Source organism: Cygnus atratus, chromosome 6 (genome assembly GCF_013377495.2).
Source record: "Cygnus atratus isolate AKBS03 ecotype Queensland, Australia chromosome 6, CAtr_DNAZoo_HiC_assembly, whole genome shotgun sequence".
Classification (NCBI taxonomy): domain Eukaryota; kingdom Metazoa; phylum Chordata; class Aves; order Anseriformes; family Anatidae; genus Cygnus; species Cygnus atratus.
Window position 1 is genome coordinate 8285500 of NC_066367.1, and position 20133 is coordinate 8305632.

Genomic DNA, 20133 nt, shown 5'->3' on the forward strand with positions numbered 1-20133 from the left:
GTTGAGTAGAAGAATATAGCAGTTTTGCTTGTGCAGTGTTTGAATTTGGTGGAAATCTGTCCATTTTCTCATGTGCTAGGAAAATAGTCTTGATGGAGATCTTAGTGTTATGTCAGAATTCTTAGAATTGTGATCTTGTTCTTTTGCATAATGGGAAGATGTTTCTTATAAAAAGACACCCCATGTGCTGGAGGAAGGAATTAATGAAGAAACATTTGGCAGTATTTTGTAGCATGAAAACACTTTGATAGCTGGTGAAAGCTATGGCGTTCATTTTGGTTATATGATCTTTTTGACTGAACTTCATAGTGACTTAATAACCCTTTGTAGGGAAAACATTAATTTTAACAATTATGAATCAGTGTTTGACATGCCAGCCTTAACTATCACAGGGCCTGTATGCATAGCAGTCTTCTCATTTTCTTTTTCTGTCAGCGCTTATTTTTCTGTCAGCACTTATTTTTCTGTCAGCACTTACGTCCAGTAACAAGAATATTTTTGAAGAATATTTTTCTAGTTTGAGAAAAAACATTTACCAAATACAGTAACACTTAACATTCATAAATTCAGTCTTCCTCTTGCTTCATGTCTTCCACACTTTGTAATATACACGTGTGTATAAAATGTATGTATTCTGTACTTATATAATACATAAACATTACATATAATTAAAATATTTGTACATGTATTATAAAGCAATACATTAGTCCCACTGTTTGTTACAACAAATAAATCTGGTTCTAGAAACTCTATTCAGAGGTATTTTAGTGCAGTCTTCTGCTATATTTAAAGAACTAATGTTTGCCTGAGTAAATCTCTTATCTTCCCAGTCTACTGTGCATTTATGGTATTATATTTCTAATGTGCGTTGGGATTCTGCAGACATGGAGGTGGATTTTATATTGTTAGGTATTCAAAGGTCCTATGTATTTCTCAGCAGAGAAGGAAAATACACAGAGCTAGTAACATTCAGAACGAACTTTTCAAAATGAATTATTTGAGTAGAAAGACAATGTGGAAGAAATAACCTGACAACTCCCCAGAAATGTGATACTGATGCTTAGGAAATTACTTTTTACATTGTATTATGCTATGTCTCAAATTGTGCCACAAGTTCAAAAGGACTAAGTGACTTAGTACTTCTGGTACAAATAGATGCAAGATAAACTCTAGAAACCTAAAAAGCATCTAGTTTAATTACAACTATCATTAAGGCAAAATTTATGTCAGTATTTTGTATGCTTCTCTCTTACTAGGGCTGTATATTTGGGTAGAAGGAGACCCCTACAGTTTATGGCTTCAGCTGTTCCCAGGGAGCATAAAGGGTGTGCTGTGCTTTGGTGATGACATCAATGCATTTTGCTTTCACAGCAAAATTACACTGTGCTACAATGGCATGCAAAAAAGTGTTTTTCTAATACAGACCTTGGATGAAATGTAATTCTACTAAACACATCAGAGAGTTGTTTTTTTTTATCTTGGGTGTCTTTTCTTTTTCACTTTGACCTTAGGTTATCAGTACAAATATTTTGTAGTAACTTCATGGATAGTACAAGCTGAATTTAAGAGTCTTTATTCAGTTCTGTAAATACGTTCTTTTAACACCAGGTTTTCAAACCGTGGGTGGTAAGCTAGCTGTTACTGCCTCTAACCTTAGGCTCTTTTAACCACTTCGAGTGTTGCAATGGGGTGAATTGTACAAGAAGCCTAGATTTGGTATAGGTTGTGATTTAAAAATAAATAAATACCATACTATCTATAGTGTCATGCTAACCATACAAGCATACTGATGATCTAGGGGGCTTTTTATGCATTTGGATTTGGATATGTGATGTTTAATAACTAATTTGTTGTTTCATATGGCTGCTTTGAGGAACCAAATAGGAATTTGACAAATTATTTGAAGAAAGCATCTGAAGTTGTTAATCAACTCAACTATAGCATACTTCTCTAGTAGAGAATATATCAATTGTGATGAACAGTTTTTAATACGTACAAAAATGACAATGTTGCAGCATATTTGGAGTATGCCAGAAAGTTGAATTAACTTCATGTCCATCATATAATCAAAATTACCTCTTTAACATGCCTAATTGAGTTGTATGGCATACTCAGCACGTGTTGCAGTAATTTAAAGTATCACTGAAGTTTAATTGCACTGTAAGCAAAATTTAAATGTACAAAATAAAATTATAATTGGTAGAAGTTTCTGTGTTTTATTGTACCATTGTTTATTTTACCATTGATCATAAATTTAGTAGCTTTTTCAAGTATAAGCCATTTAAAGAGGGGATGGGGAATGTCTTCAGGAATAACATACTGTTATTTGTGATTTACAAAACTGCTATGAAAATCCAGGCAACCAAGTGCATACCTTATATCATCATAATTTACTGCAGTGTTCTGATTAATTTTCTTTTACTTATCCTTGGCAAATGATCAAGTTGTGTTTTGTAACAGTCTTCACTTGTTTATGTAAAATTACAGTATAGATGTAGTTGGTTTGTACATTTGTGGTGTATGAATATAGGTATTGTTTTGTGCCCTGTAGAGGATTGGTTATCCATAGGATTGTTTTTTTTTTTTTTTTTAAAAAAAAAGTCTAATAGGAATATATTCTGTCGTTATGATGTGATTCTATGAGACAAGAATCAGGTCAACACATTCAGAATTGCTACCAGTAAAATAGCATTGAATTTATTCTTTTGTCATAACTTTACATTCTGAATTCCTGTTAAAGGTAGCCAGAAGTAGATATTTAAAATCCAGACCTAGTGGTACCAGTATAGATTTTGTATCTTAGAGTTGTAATGTTGTATAATTTAAAAGTAATTTTAATTATTTAATTCAATGTATTAATTTATATTACTAACATCAAGGAGTGGTAAATTACAAGTTGGATGATCATTATATCATTTGGAGACATGTCGCTCAGAATAATAGTACCTTCGTGCACTTCTTTGCACTGTGGTTCCTCCTTCACCTTAGTGACTCACCAGAGATTGCTGGTCATGCTATATCTTGTAACAAACTAGATTAAGTAATTAAAATAAGGGACTAAAATTACATTTTATGAGGTAGCCGAGATGGTAGAAAGCATGGAAGAAGTCACAAGCAGTATTTCTGCACAGCACCGGTATCCTTTCTGAGACAGGACAGATTTTCAATTAATACGTTCTGATGACTGTTCCTTCTCTGAAAAAAAATATTTATCTTCATGAAGTTGCAGCATTTGTTTTCCATTCCATGTGGCTGCAGAGCATCATAAATCCAGTAATCATTCTGGACTCAGTCCTCTGAGCTCCTTGAGCAAGCTCTCAGTCCTCTGAGCAACTGCACAACTCCATGGGCTGCATAGTCGCTGTATACACTGCGTCTCCCAAGGATAGATAGCAAGCTGTGATCTTCCCCTTGAATGTTGCGCCCATCTGCAATTTAGCAGAAGCTAAAATGTTGCAGTTATTTTATTTCTGTGGGATTTGGCTGTGTGTTTTGCATAGAGTAACGTTTTTTCCTTTCATACCTTTACTTTTTGAAATATTGGCAATAAATTTAAACAAGCTATAGTAGTAAACATTTGAAGAAAATTACATTTCAGTGATATTTATAATTGCTAGTTTCCTCTTATTCTTCAAATCTCTCAGATTAGTGATCATTGAGAAACACCGTTTTATTAGCCACAATAAAAGAAACGAAGTTTTAGTGCAGTAGCCTCCTATCTTAAAGTTTATCCCTTTTATAGTAGACAAATAACTTCTTAAAATTTATCAACAAGTGCTAATAAGAGCTCTTGTCAAAATAAATACCGAGTATCTGTGATATGGTTGTATTTATCGTACTACTGCTTTCTACTTTATTGCGTAGGCACCAGCTGTAGGAAGACTCGATTTGGCAGACCCTTGAAAGTGCCATTGTCAGGAGCAGTTTCAAGTTGAAATTTATTGGTAGCACCAGTTCCCCAGCTCTTCCAAGTTGCATGAATACAGTAGCCTTGAATGTGAAGTCAGAACAGTTTTAGGTGCTCTTTTAATTAATTTGTCTTTACTACCTATTGTGTATTATCCTCATGTTTGTTTAAAAAGAAAAAAAAATGAAAACCTGTCAGAGTTATATACTGGATAGGGAGGATTTATGTGGCCACAGCTTTTGTAGGTGATTTTTATGCTTTTTATTAGCAAGCCAGGCAAGATGTAGTGTGCAATAAAAGTTTTACTGTGCTCTCCTGCTATGGCTTTCAACTTCCTTTCCTTATATTTCACATGTTTGTAAAATAATTATAGCCATGATTAATATAGTAAAACAAGGTGTAAACGTGTTGTGGTACACTCAGTATAGACACAGGAACGTTCTGAAATTGAGTTGTTTCAGTGTTGAGAATCAGACAACATAGACTACTGAATATTTAACTGGTGGCATTCTGTTCAGGGGATACACTGAGTATCTTCAGATATTTTTTCTCAGTCTGCTAGAAAAGGATATGTTATTCCTTCAAGTACAGAAAATATGCACAAGGGGGAATAATTCTGGTTTACCTTATTTTATATTAATTTTCTGTCATCGTTGCAGCAAAGCACTTAATACTGATTCAATAGATACCTGGTTAATGTGTGGTTCTTTTTGAGGCAACCTATCTCCATTGCATCAAAACTAAGCTAATCAGAACAGGGGATCAGGATTTTCATCATCAAGAAGAAGGAAATAGGCACTGACTTGAATCTCTCTTAAAAACTTAGTTTGAACCATCAAATAAACTTAAATAGTGTTGTATGCCATCTTAAAGGTGGTCATTGGTCACATTTTTCACCAGAAAGTGTCTGATTCTTGTAAAAACAGTAACGCGAGGAGAAATAGTTGGGAAATCTCATGTTATAGTTTGCTTTCTTAAATGTTCTAGCTTGACATACTTTGTTTTTGATAGTTGGATGAGTAAGATTCATTCATTGTGAGCAATTACAGCCAAGACTCTTTCCATTCTCCTTTGATAAATTTGCATCTGAAGATTTCTTCTGTTTCCCATTTGAATTTGTGGGTTCTTAGTAATCTTCAGCCTGTGTTGAAGGCTGTGATAATGTGGACAAGAACTGAGATGACGCTAAGAAGTAAAGCCCTGTTTTGAGAACTGTATATTTAATAAGGACTTCCTGAGTAGGCTTGCTGATTTCCATGGAACTGCTTTGATATTCAAGAACTAAAATATAGGAAACTGAATATATTGATATTTGTTTATCTAAAAGAAAAAAAAAAAGCAAAATATATCTTCCAGAGTATAAGCAAAACTGAATTTCCAGGACATTTAAGCAAACAACCCTTAATTTTTTCATATTTCTAATTTTGGGTAAAAAGATTATTTCAATGGTCTATGAATGTAGCTGTCATTGATCGGTGCAGTACTTTTCCAAGTACAGAAATGCAGAGATATTCCAGATTTGGGGTTATAATCGAGAATAGAACACCTCCTTGAAATTATTTAGACAATAACACAAATCAGAATGTTTTGCTGAGACTTTGACATATGCAGTAGCTATGACTCTAAGAAGAATTTCATTTTTATTACTTAGTTCTCATTTCTTAACAAAACGTCTAGTATTTGCTTTAAATTGTATGTATGGATATGCCAGGAGGTGTGATGGTGATTGCTCCTCTTGTGCATGTCGCTGCAGGCTGAGAATGACCTGTATAATTTTCAAATCAGAACTGCTACTGATACTATAGAGTTGATTAATTTTTTGCAAAAGGAAATAGATTGCACCTCCTCTTCCCTCACCAGAGGACTTTGATTCACCAAATTACTGCCTGATGATCCTTGCCTCAGTTAAACTTTTTTTTTTTTTTTTTAATTTAAAGTAACAATGCTAGATTTTTGCTGGCAGTTAAATAGTAAAGCTAGGTCATTCAGACTTTGATTTCTCACATCTGAATACAGAGAAACCTAGAACTAGGTGATGATAATAGAGACAAGGCCCAGCTGTTATTTTGATAAACTGATTTGGATGTTTCTTGTTTCGTTTTAAAGTACACTATGCTTTTCTCAGCCGTGGGATGATTTGAAGCAGTTCCACTTATCTGTTCATTACCTTTGGTATGTTTTGACAAATGAGAATCTCTCACATCTTCCTCAAGGAAAATGAAAGCTGCAGACTTGCTCTGAAAAGCCTTGCTTTCAGAAGCAGAAAAAGCAGTCTTCCTGTAAGAATTCAAGACAGGCAAGAAGCTTTCTAGGAGTTTTAAGGGCGAATCGTCTAAATTGCATATCTATTCCCATCAAGACAAGATTTGTATCTTATTAGGAAGAGCTAAAGCAATGGTCTGAGACTCTGAAGATAGTTGGGTTTCTAAGCTCTTGTAGAGAATTCCAGCTTAGTCTGCAGTAAATCACTAAATCCTCACGTGCCCCATGTCCATAAACAGGTTCTTACCTGGAGGGGAAAAAAAATAAATAAATTCCTTTCTTAGGGTTTGTTTTCATGTATCAACCTGTGAGGATTAGAGCAGAGAACGCTTCTGTGAGTTCATGCAGCCCTGGTTTCTGTAGGGCTTTCTAGACAAGTCAAATGAACCAGTACTGCATCCTTTATTGCCTGGGGGTGCAGATGGGTTTGTGTTACTACCTTTGCCAAGGATCAACCATTTGTCTTCCCTGGGGCTACAAAGCAATTGGGGTTAATGGTGTGTACTTCTTCCTGTTAGTGTTCTTGACAGCTATGGAAATGCTTGCATGTAAATGGGGTAAGGGTGCTGGCTAACTTTCTGTTGGTGGCTAACAATCTGCTTCACCTGTAACTTAGATAACAAAGATAGTGTAGTATCTAAATGCCCGTCTGGGCAGGTACAGTGCACTATTTGCTTCCACTGTTGGCAGGTACTGAGGATGTGTGACTATGGTTCAGAAAGATGCTTTCTAGGACACCATTTTAAAAGTCCTGTTCCTTGCCTTTGATAATGAAGTAATAAGATTTCACAGGCAGGAAGTGCTTTACTTTCTCTTCTATAGTGACGTAAGAGAAAAGCTTAATAGCTTGTCATGTTCATCATAGCACCAGTGTCTAGTAACTTGCAGATACAAGAGTGGATAAAAACCCAGTATATTGCTTTGGCTTCTTGGTGCTCAGTACATGCATTCCTTGACTTCTGGCATATACTTCCCTTGCTGATGGTAGTGTCAGTCTTTGCAATCAACATGGAAATAAATACGTATCGCAAAGCCTTGTGAGGCAAGAGCTCAACTTGTGTAATGGATTCTCTGCTACCCTTAGATTTAGTGATTGAAAATAATAGAATAAAGATTAAATGATGAAATTTCTGTCATTGCCAAAATTTGTTGAGGGGAGCTGTCTTTGTTAGCGTTCTCAGTATCGTGTTTTTATTGTAGGAGCTTTTCAGGATGAAGATACCACATTTATTTCACAGTGATAAACATTTGTATCTGGGAAAAAAAATCCATATTGAATTTGGTAGGTAGCGTGTTTGTGTTCCTTTTGAGGAGTTCGGAGCTTGTTGAGCTACCTCCGTACTGAGCTATGCCTGACATAAATTGAAGTTCCAATGAAGCTTGGATAAATCTATACAGTAATAATGTATTTTGGAAATACTCTGAGAGAACACCTTAAGCTGCCATTGCTTCTGAACTCCTAGGTAGCTCTCATGTGGGAAATCACCTCACCAACAGACTTGGTTGTTTGAACTGTCTTCCACATGGTGAAATCAGCACTTCACTTGGCCATGACAGGTGATACCGCTCTTCGTGCTGTTCAGACCCAAAAGTATGAGGCACAGATATGAATTATCTCTACAACTGAAGCTGAGTCTCATGCTCTAGTAAAACAAAAGGATTATCACAGCCAAGGAGGCCAAAGCTACAATTGCAGTAATTGACTTCATTGCATTGTTGATGAGGAAAAAGAGGATAAGTAATTTTTTATTCGTGTTCTGTAAACAATGATAGAAATTCTAATATTTCACATTATGCTCTTTTTTTAACTATATTTGTGAAATTTACAACAATATTTCCTGAAATAGGATGCATTTTTTCGTACTGGAAAATGCAAGACCTTTAGTGACTTCTATTCAGAGTACCTTAGTTCAGGCTTTCCTAGAATCAATTCCCTCTGAAATGAATAGGTCTGATTACATTTAGTAATTGCTTTAGTTACTGAGAGTGAATGAGATGGTTTACAAAAAGCCTATTGATTCATATGCTTTTTAAAAGTCATAATTCTGGTTGTGCATACATGTAATTCTTGAAAGGTAAAAATTTGTGAAACAAGGACCACGTAAAGCTTCCAAAATTTAGTGGCACAAATTGGAATTATGCTGATTTTTAGTTAATCTCTTTGCTTCACTCTTTAGCCTATAGTAAGTACTGCAGGCTTATTTTAATCACTCCCAGATTTTGAAAAAGTATGGAGTTTTCCTGGGACTGGCGTCGGATCTGCAGGAATATTATTCCTGAAATACATTGCTGGAATGACAATACAGGATTCCAGTAATATGGGAACTTCATGTATTTGTTTCCTAATTTTGAATGTTTCTATTTGTTTGTTTTTCCTCGCATACCTTAATCTTTCTTGCCAAAATTGTTCCTACCCATGAGATATGAAGAAATTTTGGTTCTGTTATCTTTTGTATGTTTCACATAGAATTTTAAGAATTGAGGTATTAATTTGGGGTTGATTTCCCATAATGAATATTTGTATTGCTACTTTTAAAAACATTTACAATCCACTCTCACAAGAGGAACTCAAAGGTGGATACGTAAGTTATTTAGTCAAATGAAGAAATACAAGTAGTGTGTATTGAACTTTTTTTAAAACATTAGTGATTTTACTCTGTATAAATCCACCTAAATCCCACTGATTTCCAGAGCATGTTTGCAAATTTTTTTTTGGTCCTCTTTGTTTCTTAGTATGCCTCTAAATACACACAAGTGGAAATATAGAAAACTATCGACAGCTAATCTATATCAAAAGGTTGGTTGAAGGCATAGGTATTTAGTTAGCACTTCAGTACAAGACATAGGTGCCTTGTTAATACCACACTTGACAAAAAAAAAAAAAGTAGGATTTTCACCACCAAAGGATGACTTTGATTACTGCTCTGCAGAATCTCCCCAGATTCTGTCTTCCTCTCCAGTCAGAAGAAGGGCAAGACCAACGTCCTGCGTTAGTCATCATTCTCAGTCCATGCTGTTCCACGGAAATGGAGCCCACTGTTTCATCATTATTCATCATTATGGCTTCTTGAAGTTAAAGTTTTGCCTATCTATACAAGCTTAGAAAATAATTGCATAGGGGACACCAGAGAAGTTTTTCTGCAAACAAAACTAAATGCGTAGTTTCTTAAGTTTGAAGGGGAGACAAATGTAGTTTAGATGGAACAAAACTTACATGTCTATGACCAAGTATGTGAGGTATTAAACATGTAAAGCTTTGTCACATCCAGTCTTACTTTCTTATAAGCAAGTGAAAACAAACAGCACCAAAACCCACTAGATATTGGACTGGGTTTATTAGGCTACATACGTGATTGAAGCCACACTGCACAGTATGTTTCAGGTGTTATTTGTCATAGATGCACTTGTACTGATCATTAAGTCAGTAGCTAAAATTAATAGTAATTCTGCTAATCATTTGAAGAGTTTGATTTGGGTTAATAGCATCCTTAAAGAATATGTGGTGTAGAAAGCTTCTGAAGTGGGAGACAAAATGATATTCTCTTCATAGTCTGTAATTTTGAAATTTCCTGTACGTTTATTCCTTCAAATTAACAGAACTGCTGCCATCAAGTTAAGTGCAAACAAAAAAAAATTAGTGGATATCCCTGCTGTGTGTGCACATACTTGGATTAAAATACATAGATTTTATTCTGTTCTTAATCTTAGTGGTTATGGGCGTTTTAAATAATATGGTAATTTCATTATTTCTTTTAAAGTTTCTCACAGCAGGATGTCCTGAAAATGTTGTAAGTGTGAAAGATCGTCTTAGTCTTTAGAAAACTTTATAGTCTTTGTAAGTGGTTTTGTAATGACTAGCGTAGCCCTTAAAATATATTGTGTATGGTTATCCTCCTTATGGTCTTTAATGACAATCTATTTTTAATAAAGCTGTTTAGCTTGGTTAATTAGAGTTGGTAATAAATCTAGTCTGACTAATCTTAAAAAAAATGCATTAGATCACGCAGATTGAAAGTGAGCTTGCAAGAATGATGTATATATGCATTTTGTTGTTTTATCATCTTTATAGTTGTAAGAAGAAAGTATTTTGGAGAATACATAAAATCTGTCTCGCAGCCTGTTCTGGAGTAACAGATTTTTCTCTTGGTATGGAGAACTCATTCAAGTTATTTTAAAGCACACGTTTACCCATTAATAACAACCTGATGCTCAATTTAGATCTCATGTGCCCATAATGATAAATAAATAAATTGAGTTCTGTTCTGTACCAAAAAGATTGTCAAGATTTTACATCATCTGTTTTCAGCAGAGTTGATCTTATGATGAACTCTAAATACTGCTGTATGCAGTTTACCTGCCTGAAGCCCTGGACAGACAGTTATTTCAAGCTGATTGTAAATGACAAGTGCAGTTGATGTCCAAACAGCCATCTGAAGTCTGTCTTTGACTTGAATGTCAGTACAAAGATCCATTCTCAATGATTTAGGGCCAGTTTCTTTCTGGGGCCTATGCTGGATAACATCCTCATTCCCTGTTTGGGCAAGCTGATGTGTTTCTTTCCTTCTATTCAGAACCCTCCTCATGCTGCGATCCCTTCTGCCCCTGATCTGGCAGAGCCCACTCTGACTCCAGGAAATCTGTGTTCTCCTTGGGGAAGAGCCTGACAACTTCAGTCTGCTCACGTTTGACTTGAGGGCTGTTTGAGATTTGTTGTGGAAACCTCAGCCCCCATCTCTGATGGCATGTATACAGAATATCAAGTCTACAGTGAGGTTCTTGGTTCACAGCCAGACTGTCTCCACTGTGTCCCAGGGACCAGATTTTTTGCTCCAATGCCGGTTCTGTGGGTCTTATGCTTTAAACTGCTGGAGCTGAAGGAAACCGGTAGTTTAGTATTCTTATTTCTGCTCAGTATATATTTGAAGGATTTGGGCCTTTTTAGGAATCTAGTCCTACAGTCCAGCATCTTAAGCATGTTACCCATGAATCTTTGCTGAGCCATCCACTTCAATTAACACCTGATTTTGCCTTCTGTTATCTGTTGATGAGGATGTTTTTCATGTTGATCGTCACTTTTACTAAATGAGAAGTCTGAATGCCATACTCGAAAGATATCTTATTACACATAGAGGAAGTTATCTTCAGGGTTCAGTCCAAATTTGTCTTGTGTCTAATTAGTTTTATCTTAATTAAAAAAAAAAAAAAAAAAAGCTTTCTCAATTGTTCTTGAAGCCACAGATTTCCAGGACAGGTGCCTCCTTGCACATGCTGAATGGTAGGTCTGTCTTTGTCCTTTCACAATGAGTGAACAAGGGCCTTGAAGAACAGACTCTGCTTTGGGTCTGTAGCTGAATCTTACAGAGGGGTAGATTTAATGCAGATGCTGTCTCACTGCATTGCTGCTCTGGAGAGGCTGCTAAAACTCTGCAAACCTGGAACTACCTGATGTAGTGTGTGCTGCTGAACAGCATCAGCAGCTGGTTTGGCTGCTGCTGTCTCCTCTGAACGCCTGAAGTTGCAGTGCTCTGTTCAACAAGTGTTCCTGTGCTGGTGAATTCTTTCAGAATGATGCCACATGTGAAACTGGTCATTTATTCCAGTAGAGAAAAGGATCATCTTGTCCACATAGCAGTGGTCTGTGGGAAATAGTGCCTGGAGTTACTCTCGGTACAGGTCTGCATATATGCATGAAGGAAAAAAAAGGTTATTTACCTGTATCTGCTCTCCTTTGCATTGTATTATTTACCTGAACATACATGGCACACTTCTCTCTTTGTTTCCATCATTTTTCCTTTTAGAAATATAATGGAAACTATTTAGCTGATAATTCAGTGATTGAACCATGAATCCTGCTGCACTGAGCATGACCCTGGGACTTTGTGCTTTTCATCTCTGGTGTAGGAGATGTATGTACGATAAAGAGAGAGAAATCAAATACAAATTGAGTGACTAGGACAAGGGCAATGTAAGTTCTTCCCTTCGAATTTAGTTGGAGGAGCTTTGGGGCTGCCAGTTGATGAAATGGAAAGGTTTCTAAAAGTTGGTTTTTTTTTGATCATGAGATGGTACAGTGCAGAGTAGATCACTGGATATTAATCGGTAATTTTATACTTCTCGTTTAACATTATTTTTTTGTTTAAGGAAAAATACTTAGTTTACTTGAAATTTTTTTGGCATTAACTTTTGACTGTCTACCACCAGATACTTACTGGAAGCAGAGATTGTCTTGAATTGTGCAGAGAGGATTTTCTTATAGGGAATTGGTATATTCTTCCAGTATGGGGTACATAAATGACACTAATAATAAAAACATCAGGCCAAATTTGTTACTTACACCTGTATCATTACACAAACTCTGTTCTGTGTATAAATGACAGCAGAATTTTATTTGCCATTTTTAACTCTATCTCACAGCATCCACAGTGCAGAGTTGCTTCTTTCCTGCTGCAGTTATGCTGAACTACATACGTGTTTTTTTCTGTTTTGGGGAAGGTGTTTTGCTGGTATAAACAGTGAGCTTACAGGAATATAATTATAGCAGAACAAATTAATAAATCTGACAATACTCAGTTGTTCACTACAGGCACCGGTCTTTGAGATATGCCTGCATTCAGCTTTAACAATATATATCAAAATTGATAAAATCAGGACAATAGAGAATTAAAAATTGATGAAAATGAAGCAGGGTGAAAAAATAAGATAAAATTGTGATTTTAAATAGTAACATAATAAGTAGTACATTGCTTGAACTTATGTAACTTTTCTGATAATTAATAATTTTATTTTTTCTCCAGGATTCAGAGTTTCCTGTAGATACTCAGGCAAACTCATTCCTTGCTCGTGCTAAAGAATGTACTCAACCCCTGAAGTCTGGAGAGTATAAACTGGGCAACACTCTAAAAGTGCACGACTTAGCAGTGAGCTGGTAGGAACCATTAACAGTGCATTAATTTTATTGTTATATGCGTGTTGACTCTTATTTTTGAGCAGGCCATTCATAAGCTTTTGCTTTAAGTAGATTTTCCAAAAAACTACGGGCCCCAGTCAGGGGATGTTTTCTGAGGAACATGAAAGTAGAAGAAATGATCGTGATATTTAGTGGGAGCACAAATGCAGTAAAACATGTGGGCAGAATTGTTTACAGATTGAGAATCATCTTGTATGTAAGAAGGGTGGGATTTGGCTAGCAAATATAAAAATGGGAACCATGGATGTCTATAAACTCTGGTTCCAGAATGCTGAATTATAATGCTGAATATTTTTGCAATTTGTATTTGATTGCAGTTTATTCCCTTGGGTCAAAAATCAGAAGAGTTTAAATTTAGATTAGCTTGAGTGTGCAATAGCCTGTAAGCAATGACATTTCAGGGCTTGCTAGCTGCAGGCTGAGGAAGAATAAACATAAAAATCTTGGGGGAAAAAATGTACTAGTATGAAAGATCAGATATTTCTTGCTAATTGTCTAGGTATTAATAGATTTTAAATTTTATTTAAAAAAAATAATTCATTACTTTTGCCATTCAGATAAGTTTCATGTAGCACGATACTGTTCTTATTGCACACTGACTGCAAGTAGATTACTTCCGAAGGTATCTCCCTGAAGAAAAACTGTATTCCTACATTTACCTTCAGTAGCTTAGTATCTTTTTGCATCTAAGAAACATACTTCAACGTAGTTATGTTTTAAAAGTCTAAAAGCTTGGGCAATTCAATTCTCATGCAGGGTAAAAGTTTGACAATTGACTGACTTGTCAAAAAATTAGCGTTGTCAAGAAATAGAGTACTGCATCATTTCAACAGCACTGAAAATCAGGGCCAAGTAAAGCAGTGACACAAAATAGAAAATGTTTTTTGGGTTGATGGATGTAAGGTAAATCTTGTCTGTGAAAATGGAAACCATCTTTACACATTTAATAAATATAATCCAAAGTTCACAGATTTTTTTTTTTTTAGTTGACAGCCCATATTTTGTATTCACTGTACTGTTTTCAGTTTTGCTGGTAGGCTTCTGCTTAGTCTCTCAGATACTTGGTTCTGGTTTCCCATCTGGTTAGTTCCTAACCTATACTCTTAAAGTAATATTTTGAATAATTTTCTCTTGCATGGTTACATTGGGCCAATCAGGAAAGAAATGCATTGTCACTGTGAGGAGGCTGTAGAAATTTCACCCAAAATGTAGGTGGGTTATTGAGCTTATCAGAAGAACAGTAAGTGTAAGAAGGGTGTAGGGGATAGTAAGGGGGTAGATTCAGTCGGGAGAAGGAAAACACTTCCACACTTTGTAAGATTTTCAGTGAATCAGGTAGAATAGTGATCAAAATAAAATCTTTACAGGTTATTTCATTAGATGACTTATGCATGTGATAGGCAAGTATAATGTAATTTTCATGCTATGTCTGTTAAAAGTTTGTTTTTACCTGCAGTAGAAAGCCAGGTTTGTGCTGCAAACTTTTAAATGTTGTTGCAAATTATTTGTGAGTATTAAAATAGATAATATGTAATTGCATAAAGTGATAACTTGTATGCTAGTCAAGAAAGGACACCTCTAGCTACATTTTGTGGTTACCATGTACTTGAACAAGAACAGGTAAGCATAATACGTGTTCATGTAAGAATATTCTTTGTGTTCCCTATCTTTCCTGAAAGATATTCTTATAATTTACTGAAAGCATCTATATCCAGTGCTTCTTGTAATTGCTAGAAGAGATGATCATGTGTAGAGGGAATTCTGACTGCTTTCTACAGTTAATAAACGTGGGTATCACACCTTAAGGATACAATACCACTTGTGAAAGTAATTTACTGGTTACAAATAAATTGGATGTCTTTAAACTTATTTGGAAACTCTTTGAAAACTTGCTTCAAGAAACAGCAACTAAATGGGAGAGAAAAAAAAAAAACACTACAGTGGGTATGTGTATTTAATTTCATAAACTAACAAAATGATGTTGACTTTCGTGGAAAGATAATGCCTTAAAGAAAGTGAGAGCCTGGGATAGAGCTCTAAAATTGAAATGCTGATTTAAAAAATGTAAAAATATAAATGTATGCAAAAAAAAAAAGGAATATTAAAGTGGTCTTGCACGAATGTAAACACTGCAAAACAGGGACTATAATTGAACATTTCATTTGCTTAAAAATCTCTTTATGAGCATGTTGGATCACAGTGTCTATATGTTTAACTCTGAAAAAGAACATTTGCAATTTCTAGACATTTTAATTAAAAAGCTTTCCCTATCTGTATACCACTGCTTAAAGTCTATCTTCTAAAGTGACTGGAAAGCAAGATATTTTTTTTCTTCTCTTGCTAATGCTAAAGGCTATATTGTAGCCTGGTTTGTTCAAGGTAGGTCATTTTTGACAGTCTCCCCTCTGGAGTATTTTTTAACACCTTCCCCAATTTCAAACAATTTGACAGAGAAATAAAAGACTCAGAGTACTAGATTCCTGTGTGCTTCAAGAAAACAAATCTCTCCGTTGAAGAAAAGGATGCTTTTAGTACACCACTGGCCACAGATAGCTAAGAATTCAAAGAGGGGAGAGAAGATGTGAATGCTGTGTTTTTGGGAACAGCTTCAAATGGAGCTCATACCTTATTAGATGCTATAGAATCCAATCTCAAGGCATACAGCTAATGCACACAGCTTGGGTTATCATTTTTAATTTGACAGAGCAGCTGTTCAGTCCTGAAGCTGACTTTTCTCAGAAGTCCAAGAGGTTATTAAATGCATAAATCGAGATTTTTCGGAGAAAAATAACTTAGATTAAATTCTCTGTGTAGGGAATTAAATGAAAATGGTCCATTTAAAGAAATGCTGAACTTCCACTAAATGCATTTATAGTAATTATGACTGTCTATTTGATTTTAAAGACAGAAGGTAGAAAGTAGTAGCCACTAGATGAGTATTGCTTTTGTAGTTTATAGGATAGATAGAAAATATCTTGTCAATTTAGGAGGAGACCAGATTTATTTTTTTCATTTTTTTCATCAAAACTAATAAAGACAGAACAGAATCTATTTTGTGTATGTATTACTAGGATCCTTTACATTTCTGTAGCACCAGCAAATAGAAATGCAGACTTCTTGCATGCCTTCCAGCTGATGTAGATTAGTTCTGCAGACCTTCATCAGTATTCAGTGAAACTTGTATTTGTGTAGGAAAAAGAAATCCCTTGGGAAACCGTGTTTGCTTTCTGCCAAACTGAATGTGTTTCCCACTTCTCAAATCTTCACATAGGTACTCTTCTCCTGCATTAAGCTCACATTTCTCCAGTGTCCTTGTAAATATCCTAGTAAATCTTACTCTGCCTACAAGGAGCACCGTAAGATCTATAATGCATAAGTGATCTTCTCAATCTTACTCGCTTACTGTCCATTTTCTCCTTACCTGCTGTCTGCATCTTTCATGTAACTGCAAGGGGTTTGTATGGCTTTCCAAGGAAGGTACTTCTGCCTCACTATATGCAGTACTACATTTGTCATAGTTAATACTGTATTCACTCAGGAAAAGAAAGATGCCAGTGCAATCTTTATTCAGGGCATTTTTAGGGATAGGACAGTGTTGGAAAATAGGAAAATGTCATATATTATTTTGGAGAGATACTCATCTAAAGTTCAGCTGAAAAACTTGCAGTTGGCCTGAGAGTTTAGCACAATACTATTTTTAGCATATAATTCATTTATTTTTTATAGTTAGAAAATAGTCTTTTTTGTCTTGTTGTTCTTTTGCTTAAATCTTAGATCAGGAAATTAGTGTTGTGAAAATACTGGCTATTGGCAGTTTACTTGTGACCTTTTTTAATGCCCCTTAATTCCAGCAGAATGCAAATGAGGGCTCCATCATCTTTTTGCTTTTTTGTTATATTTCTAAGTTGTCTCCTCGTCTTCATTCCCTCCCACACGTGGCACACAGAGGTTACAATTCTCCATTCAAAGCTTATTTGAGGTTTATCAGGTATAGCAATTGTCTCAAAAATGACTTTTTTGGTTGTGGGTAGAAGTATATGGCCTATTTAAAATGTATGCTTTGCTTAGTAAGTATATTTGCACAAACAGAAAATGTATTTATATTATTCGTGTTTTCATCTAACTTTATGTTCCCAAATCCTTTATCCTTGTTTGATATTTTGTAAAAGAAAAAGATAGAAAATCGAAAACGTTCTGCCTAGTCACGGTAAAAGTATGAAGCTGGAGATAACAATAAAGAAAAGCAATACAAAATGTTTAGCGATTATCTAGGCTTTCCTGATGGGCTCAGTAAAAGATAAGTTTTCTCTGTAGACTAATTCATCATTATATTTTATTATTACTAGTTTTCCTCATTTTTTTATCAGTGGATTCCAGAGAAGATTTTTAAAACTTATCTCCTTGGGAACCATGCAAATTGCCTTGCAGTATAAAATGTGTAGGTGACTATATGAGACTTATTCACAAATAGAAAGTAAACTTAGCCTTGTGGTGCTGTGTGCAAAGTTAAGGAGGTAGGACAACAAAAATTGTGAAACTCCGCACCCTTTCCCTTTTAGCTCCTATTACTTTTTCTCCTTGTTTGCGTACAACTGCATGTGTACTGATACACACAGATGTGCATACACGTGCATACGGAGGAATTATCTTTGCAGAAAGAATACTTGGTGGGTGTTAACAGGAGGAACTTCCTTTTGAAATAGCTTATAGTCTTACGTTTCCTGTAAAATGTGATGGTGCTGGTCTGCATTATTTCTTTAGTTTCAAACTGTGGCAGAGGTAATTTTGCAGTAGTATACAGAACCATGCATTTTGTTGTTTCAGTGAAACTTTGTCTGTGTTCTGCATTAAGTTTCTTTCGGGCATACCTCCTGGTTCTGTTCATTTGTTGGGATACCTCCCAATTTTCCATTTCATTCCCAAACTTCTTTTTTCATAAAGCTGTATGTGGGAGAAGCAGGCCATTAAGGTTTGTTGTGTATAAACACAGTAACAGAAGTAGTACAGATCAGTTCATTAGCAAACATCTTGATAGTTTTATTTCTGCTGCCCCTCCCATTTGGAGGGAGCTCAATCTTAACATTTCAGGATGACTTCCCCGTTGCTCCTTGATACTCTTCTTTATTGTTATGCCTATAGGCTTCTGACAGTGGTTAGCTTGACAGTTTGCTGAGACTGCTGCCTGTCATACTGACAAATGTCTCCCTTTTTTCCTGTGTTCTGCCCATTTGTTTCCATGTCTGTTGTCTTACAGAGGGTGAAGTAATGTCATTTTGTTCCATGTCTGCATGATGCCAAGCAAAATAGGGCCCATCTACCAATCGGTGATCAGTCGTACGAATCATATTGTGTCTTCATATAACACAAGCTAGAAAAAAAAGGATTAGGAATTCAAATTTCATGGGGTGGAGTTTCCTGTCAAAGAGGAGAAATTTAGGTAGTTAGAAGACTTCTTATTTATTTATTATTTAAATCCTCTACTTGTTTCCCTAAAGCATGAGAAAAGAATTTTATTAAATTTCATTTTTCCATTAACAGTGAAACTGTTTTTATTAATTATGCCATCATGTGCTGATTTCTTGCATGAGTAGACACTGTGAATTAGAGATTTGCATTAGCAATATTAGCTGCTGCTTGATTTTCCTATGAAAATGATTCCTGATTTTAAAGGAATATGACATATGATGTAGCTACTGCAGATGTTTAGCTCCAGCACAGCAGGCTTTGAAGCTTTGCTCCATGATGACCATGCGGCATTTCTTCCACTCCCTGCCTTCCCACTTCAGTGATTCAGAAGCTACCCTTTTTTCTCCTGTTTGGTTTGTTTCGTATCTTACTCATTCTTACTTCCAACACATGCTTCATGCTCAAGTCCCATGAATTTTAAAAGTATGTCTTTTTTTTAAAGTATGGATTTCAAAGCTTCGTCTGAGTTTAGCTCCAGAATGGATTTTTTTTTCTTTTTACCAAACCACTCTGGAATCCTGAAGTATGTACGTTTTTCTGGGACTAACCATCCCAGCATGTGATCTTTCATGTTAGCGTGTTCAAAATATTTCCATAATTTGGCTGAGACAAATGAGCACTTGTCTAAAAATCTCTTTAGGAGAGAAGGCCCTTCCTTTCAAGGCCTTAGACATACCACTAAAACCAATCTATGCCCATGTAATTTTGTACGTATATAATTTATAATGTTGAACCTTTCAAAGACTTAGGCAAGAAATTGCTTTTATATTAGAACCGCAGGTATCCCTTTTCTGTTATTTTTCTCCAAAAGCCAAGGCCTTAATTATTTCTTCAGTTTATATATAAAACAGATTTTTTTTTCAAACATGAACAAAGTGAGTCTTACCTGCATGCAGAATTACTCAGTCCCCTGCTACCTAGGTATGACTTGTATTTATAGAACATGATATGGGTTGCAAACAGCTTGAACAGTTGCATGCAGAGGTTGGTGATGAGCAGTACGAAGTCAAGGTGGAGGCCAGTAACTAGCGGTGTGCCCCAAGGGGCAATACTGGCTCTGATCCGGCTTAAATACTCATTAATGGTCTGGATGGTGGGCAGAGGGCACCCTCAGCAAGTTCCAGATGGCATGAAACCGGGCAGGGTGGCTGGCACCAGAGGGCGGTGCTGCTGTCCACAGGGACCTGAACAGGCTGGAGAAGAAGGCTGGCAGGAACCTTCTGCACTTCAACAAGGGGAAGTGTCTGTGAAGTTGACGAGGGAGTATAAAGGTGTGTTTCCATTGCAAATAAATGGAGGTTTTGTCCTCCTGCTGAAGAACAAGTGACAAAACACCCCGAAGCCACCAAGTGTCATGGGTACAGCTAGCAGCACTCCTGCCTACTGTGGGTTGCGAAGGATAGGCTGTCCTCACGGAAGCAGGTGGGACTGGTGCCAGGCACACAGGCTGGCCGTGGGGCCCTTCCCCAGAAGCCTGGGTGCCCCCTGATCCATGGTCAGGTGGATCAGCCTGAGTGTCAGGGCTCTCAGC

At 36.1% G+C, this 20133-nt stretch overlaps 1 protein-coding gene across 4 annotated transcripts in view; it reads left to right on the plus strand.

Moving 5' to 3' along the window:
* The window catches only part of SPAG16 (sperm associated antigen 16), a 382795-nt gene that overhangs the window by 47491 nt on the left and 315171 nt on the right, over positions 1-20133 (plus strand). For all 4 annotated transcript variants that reach the window (XR_004777193.2, XM_035536875.2, XM_035536876.2 and 1 more), the window contains exon 10: positions 12964-13094. Coding sequence is in view for 3 of the 4 variants with exons in the window: in XM_035536875.2 (XP_035392768.1) it covers positions 12964-13094 (131 nt within the window). In the remaining variant the exon portion in view is untranslated. The remainder of the gene's footprint in view (positions 1-12963; positions 13095-20133) is intronic.